Raw genomic sequence first — 6757 nt, forward strand, 5'->3', positions numbered from 1 at the left:
AAACATTGGTTCCCAGTGGTAAAATAGATCAAATATGTTCTTTCGAAATTGCAAAAATCACAGTTGTAATCAAGTTTAAGTTTAAATCTTTGCAACATTTCTTTAAATTCGCATTTCCCCACTGCAAATCACTCACAATGGAGCACCAAAATAATTTTGCTGCAGAAACTATGGTAAGGTCCAAAACATTCCTTAGTCTGAAGTGCTATGAGGTAAAATAAGGAGCTAAGCTAAATAACGGCACAGGTATGCAACATGGAGCTGCCTGACTGATTCACAAATATTTCAAAATTATCTTTCTGATTTATTATTATGTATTGTATCAAATCAGCCTGTTTACCTCTCCAGAGCCATTCTCCGGAAGATAACTTCATATCCCACAATTCTTACTTCCGCGACGTAGCAGGGCATGTTAAAGAAGAAGAAGTGGCACTTTTGTCTCGTCCCTGCTTGTCAGCTAGTTGCAGTAAATGTGACAAGCGAGTCGTGGGGCTCAACGATCAAATGCTCACAGCTCCGGAAATGAAAGGTAATAATTTAGCGTTAATTTAGAGCTGTTTGTCAGAATAAAGGCGGATAAACCAGAGCCAGCTAGCCAGCCTACCGCTGATTATCTGCTAAAGTTAGCTGTCGAAGTAGCCTATGAAGTTCTTCATCAGCATAGCAGACTTCTCTCTGAAGGGTGTGAAACAAGTGACATGACACATTTAATGAAGGAGGGTGTAAAAATGAAAGAGAGATGTTATCATCTAACTAGAGCATCTTATTTTGTCTTCCAGTCTAGTATCATACCAGCTTTGCTTATACCAACAATAGTAACACTCAGCTTTAGTAACGTTACTGTACTCACAAAATGAAAAGTGAGACCATCAAACTGTAATGGTGGTCATGTCATAATAATAGTACATTATAGCCAGATTGACCTCCATTGTCTCAGTCACACGCTGCTGACCTTTGGTCCCATAGCTCTCTGTCTGTTTGTCCTGTCAGGTGTGCCTTTCTGCCATAAGTAGCAGTGATGGAGGGAGAAGCCCAAAGGCCTGGTGCCTCATGGGAGAATGGTACTCTGGCTCCTGTGGACCGCCTTCGCTGTGAGAGGGCGGACAGCCCTACACCAGGTCTGGTGGAGGGAACTGAACCAGGTGAGGCTGGTCCATATTCAGCACCTTGTGTAAATTGTCAGTAGGCAGTCAGATGGACCCACAATTTAATCTAAGTTTCATAAATTGAACCCCTGCTGAGTGGTCGTGATTCTTAGAGGATAGGAAAACTGAAAGTGTGTTGTGTGTGTGTGTGTGTGTGTGTGTGTGTCAACTCCCACTTGCAGGCATTTTACACTGAGAAATTGCCTTCAGTTGCAGCACAAGTAAATCCAAGCAATTACCCACAATGGGATTTTTGTTTTTTTACCACCATTTGTTTTCTTGTGATTTCAAAGACTGTGGGTATGTCTGAAGCTTCAATTTGGGCTGGTCATACATCAGAGATCCACTGTCTTGAGCCCTAAGTAATACCCGTCTTCTGCAAAGACTCATTGATACATGATTAAAACTTTTGTTATTTCCTCATTTTGCATCCGGACAAAAAAAAAGGAATCAGAAAATGTTTGCAGTAGGTTATGCCTGCATTAATATTGATTTTCAATGGATACTCAATTGTACCCTGACAAAAATTCTTAGCATTATAAGCATAATGCTTTTCTGTAACTTTCCTCATGGGTGAAAAGTGTTCCATGAGAAGACTTCCGAATGACCAACTGTTGCATGGCACAAAACCAGAATGACTTGTTTTGATCTTTGTTTTTTTGAATTAAAAAGTTCTCCTTTTGACATAATTAAAACCATGTGACCTTATAGGAAGGACTCATACATTGTGTGTGTGTGTGTGTGTGTGTGTGTGTGTGAGAGAGAGAGAGAGCATGAGTATACACATCCTGTTTGTGCAAAGAAAGTTGACCATATGAACACAATGTGTCTTTTGTAATCCGTGTGCCACTTTGATGGCTGTTTTAAGGGGAAAGTTGTGATAGAGTTGGGAAAAAAATAGACAAGGAGCACCTCAATGATTCAATAGGTTTGTACCTTGTGAGACTAGACTATAGTAATAGTAAGTTTATGTGATGTAAAAGTTTAACACATTAGGAATATCTTGTACTACCAACATTAACAGAAAGAAATGCTAGTCTCTCCCAAGAACCATAATACAGACATCTCCTGACTGAAGTCTGTGTAAATAAAAAAGAACCGTGAAAGCATGTTGGCAGCAGCACAGGTCTGTCACATCCAGCTTGTAAAAATCCTACACTGACAGGAGAAATGATTGAACTTTTCCTGGATTTGCTCTGCTTAGTCTGGAGATAAACACAATATTTTGGCAGTGTTGTCTCGCTGACTCATAATGACACCTAACCTGTTCTTTAAATTAGATAAGCTGTGACCAGAGTTTGCTCACTTCTCTTACTATGGCTGCTCTGAAAAGTGGTAGCCCAAAGTAGGCCAATTCATGTTTTTTGTCACTAATAAAATGTCCATTAACAGACCAGATGAAACGTCTGTTACTGAGTGGGAAAGGGTTCCCATAAAAAAGCGAAGGGAGATGTTTGCATGCTGCTCTTCAAATGTACATTTGCCAAACCAACCGGTTAGTCTTTTCTCTTGTAAAGACTTGGAGAAGCCATACAAAGGGGAGAATTCTGCTTTATCAGAAGTATTTCAACCCCTATTTATTACTTTTATAAGAGAAAGACGTTAAGGAAGTGGTTGGTTTTGGTAAGTGTACATCTGGTTAGCCACCCTACCCCCTTTAAAGATCCGCTTCCCTGTGCACCAGTGGGTGAGCTAGGCCAACAAATGCAAAACAACTACAAAAGCAGCATCCTACAGGGCCTTGTATTTATAGCCCTCCTTATTAATCCATGCACATCCATGCATAAAACTGGCAAAACATTTGACAATCATGTACATGAATGCAGGTGCCGGCCAGAAGAGTGCCATGTTCGTCCACGCACAGTCTTTCGAGGATCTGACTGCTGAGGCTGAGGAAGAGGCTGGGAGGGAGGCTGAACTAGACATATCAGGAGAGTGTACGGAGGAGCTCAAGGTGATGGTGGGGGAGAAAACCCTAGAGGAGCAACACAACAACGACATTTCACCAGAGAGCAGGCCGAAGGAGGAGGACGTGTCCAGCGAGGCGTGGAGGAGCCACAGAAAACACGTGTTTGTGCTGAGCGAGGCTGGAAAGCCAATCTACACCCGCTACGGCACGGAGGAGGCTCTGTCCAGCACCATGGGGGTGATGATGGCCCTCGTGTCCTTTGTTGAAGCTGAGAAGAACATCATCCGCTCCATCCATGCAGGTCAGAATAGACTAAAAATAAATAGGTCAAACGTGCATGTTGTGAAATGTGTTGTGTCCATGTCAACGCAATAACATTTTGTGTGTCAGATGGCTGTAAAGTGGTTTTCCTCGCCAAGAGCCCTCTGGTCCTGGTGGGCGTGTCTCGTACCTGTCAGTCGGACAAGGAGCTGCTGCGGGAGCTGCAGTACATCTACTACCAGATCGTCAGCCTGCTTACCCTCACCCAGCTCAACCACATCTTCCAGCACAAGCAGAACTACGACCTGCGCCGCCTGCTGGCCGGCTCCGAGTATCTCATCGACAACCTTCTGCATCGGCTGGACCGAGACCCCGGTCTGCTGCTCAGTGCCGTCACATGCCTGCCTCTGGCCAGCTCCGCCAGGGACGTGGTCTCATCGAGCCTGCAGGCCGCCAAAGCCAAAAACCTGGTGTTCTCCATCCTGCTGGCGGGGGACCGCCTGGTTACTTTGGTGAGGAAAAAGGACCAGTTCCTGCACCACATAGACTTGCACCTGGTCTTCAACCTCGTCGGCTCCTCCTCGTCCTTTAGAGAGGGTGAAGGCTGGACGCCGATCTGTCTGCCAAAGTTCAACACTGCAGGATTTTTCCACGCTCACATTTCTTACCTGGAGCCTGCGTCCGAACTCTGCCTCATCCTGGTCTCGACCGACCGAGAGGACTTCTTTAATATGTCCGACTGCAAGCAGCGATTTCTGGAGAGGCTGAGCAAGCGCGGTGCCTACCAGGCCCTGAAGGAGGCGCTTAAATGTCCCACCTACTCTGTGGAGCAGGTCGGCATCCCGGAGCTCAGGCACTTCCTGTACAAATCAAAGAGCTCGGGGCTGTACATCAGGTGAGCGGGACGTCTGCTGAAGCTTTATGTCACTGGTTCCTGCATTGAGAAACGCGCCAAAAGTCATATCATTTTGTCTGAATGCAAAACCTCTTTCCTGCAAATCTTCAGGTGTTGCACCTGACAGGATACTCTTTTTCCTTTCCTCCAGTCCAGAGTTTCCTGTAGTGTACCAATCTGATGAGGAGCAGGAAAGGCTGATGGGATTGTACCAGGACCTTCATAGCAGCTTGCATAATCCAACCAGACCTCTCCGCTCCTTCTACCGCTGTAGTGAAACTGAAAACCTGCTGGCATGGGTGAGCCTGGCACACACCAGAACATCACAGCATTGTTTAAGTTCTTCACTGAGTTTGAATTATTGTTATGTTTAAAAAAAAAAAAAAAAAAAAAAGGTCATTATTAAATATCACACTGTTACTTCTTAGCATCCATGCTGTCCGCAGTCACTTCCTGAGGCTTTTTAAATCATTTTGAAAACTGTGTTAGATGTTGATAAAGTTTTCTAGTTTACACCCCTCTAACTAGACATCAAACATTAGATGTCACTTGCATGTTTAATAATCTATAGTACATTAAGCTACAGTGATACTGTAAGGCCTTTTCAGACAGGAAGCGATTGATGCGCCTAGTAATTCGTTTTCAATGAGAGGCGAGCGGGTAGAAAGGAAGGCAATCTGACAGACGGAGTGACAAGCGGACAAGTTTTTTCTGCGCAACGCACAGCGCATCAAAGGATGAGCGACTGATCCTTGGTGTTTGTGAGTTTCCTGAATTATTTAACTGTTTCCTTGAAGCCAGGTTAAGGTGTAGGCCTTCTTGCAATGACCTTGGCAGCTTTCTCTTATTCATTAAAAATAATCTAATAATTTTACACAGCTGGAGCACCACACTTTAACCCCAGTCCATAGCTAAACAAAACAACTACACTTATTCACAGAGATCCAGTTAGTGTACTCAACTGAACTAAACTCACATGTAAACATACTTACTGAACTAATTTGAAAGTTAGTAGTTGAATTATTTAGTTATAGACTCTTTCAGTAATTTCTAGAAGATATATTTCAATGTTTTCTATAACCTATAAAGAAAATACATCTGCGGGGAAACATTAGCGCACGGAAGCCGTTACCATGGTTAATACCCATAGAGCGCCTACAGTTTACTCGCGGAGCGCTTGGCAGACACTCAGTATATTGCAACATTTTTGTCCTCTCCCTCACTGCTGTAGCTTTTAAAAAGTATGAGAGTGGTGCTGGAGGTATAAGCAATTATGTTGTAATATTCTCACAAGGTTAAAGAAACTATTGCTAATATGAGGATGGCTATATTCTGAGGACTGAACATTTGATTTAGAGTTTTGCACTTTGAATGTAAGGACTGCATTCTACCCTCCTTCCTGCAGGTGACAAGTGGCTTTGAGCTCTACATCTGCTTCAGTCCGCTGGGGACTAAGGCCCTGGCCCTCTCTGCTGTCAACAAACTGCTGAAGTGGATCAGGAAGGAGGAGGATCGCCTCTTCATCCTGAGTCCTCTCACATACTGAGCCCTCGCTGCCTTGCTGATGTCCTGAAACATAAAGCGTCACCCTGGACACCGACGGCCCTGGTGCTAACAGCTGTGGATGATGATGCAGCAGTCAGTCCAGTGTTTACGAATGATAGTCAAAGATATGCTTTTTCTCTCTCGCTTCTGGATTCCTATGATTTAATTCACAGATTTGTGATGAATTAGATTGTAAATTAAAGCTGTATTTTTATCTGGCTACATTTTTATAACTTTAAATTCAGATAACAACAATAGAACAATAGATGGAAGCAGCATCAACGTCATCGATGACACAGTAACAACATAAACGGTGGTGTTCGTATGCTGTTGAAGTTATTTCATAAATATTTGTTTTGTATTATGCCTCTAACAATATGAAAAATGCTATCTGTTTTTTTTAAATGCTATCAGCTCAGTTCTTTAAAATCAAGAATGACATTTGTCAAAAGTCAAAAACTGTAATTTTCTGAAGACCTGCAGTAAAATGTAATCTTTTGTGATTAAAACATGCTATCAAAATATGAGTTTACCACATTCCTGTTGTGTTTTATCTTTACATGATGACCAATAACTGTAAGAACCACTGACATTATACCTCTTTGCACTTTCTTTATGCAAAAGGAACTTCAAGAGAAATGTGTTCAGGAGTCTGTAATATGCACATTAATTATGAAAAGTATTGTGTGAAATGTTATCTGCTTGTGTCTAATCATAATTTCACGGGACCTTGCTTTGCTTGAGGAATCCAACAAAGCCGCATCTGCCTCCACTAATCAAGCCTTAACTAATTGTCATTGTTCAAATCAAAATTATGGTTGTAGCAGTGCACATTTATGGCTGATGCATAATTCCAGAGTTGTTATGTATAAATAAATAAATAAATCATTGGTAATAAACAGACTCCCTATCAGTCTTATGTGTCCTAAGACTTCTGGTTTTACTGTTTTAGTGTCGTTGAGGATCTTGAAAAGTGCTATAGAAATAAAATATATGTATTAT

The 6757-nt window shown here is 42.4% G+C and overlaps 1 protein-coding gene across 1 annotated transcript; it reads left to right on the forward strand.

Annotated features, from left to right (window-relative positions):
- The first annotated feature begins 375 nt into the window (after nucleotides 1-375).
- Nucleotides 376-6647, forward strand: mon1a (MON1 secretory trafficking family member A). The gene is made up of 6 exons (XM_038696372.1): nucleotides 376-529; nucleotides 991-1142; nucleotides 2972-3355; nucleotides 3445-4210; nucleotides 4362-4509; nucleotides 5616-6647. The coding sequence occupies exons 2-6, from the start codon at nucleotides 1019-1021 to the stop codon at nucleotides 5754-5756; spliced, it is 1563 nt and encodes a 520-aa protein (XP_038552300.1). The 5' UTR covers nucleotides 376-529; nucleotides 991-1018; the 3' UTR covers nucleotides 5757-6647.
- The last annotated feature ends 110 nt before the right edge of the window (nucleotides 6648-6757 follow it).

Source organism: Micropterus salmoides, unplaced genomic scaffold, assembly GCF_014851395.1.
Source record: "Micropterus salmoides isolate LMB-PRFRI ecotype aquatic unplaced genomic scaffold, ASM1485139v1 Ms_hic_scaffold_4, whole genome shotgun sequence".
NCBI lineage: Eukaryota > Metazoa > Chordata > Actinopteri > Centrarchiformes > Centrarchidae > Micropterus > Micropterus salmoides.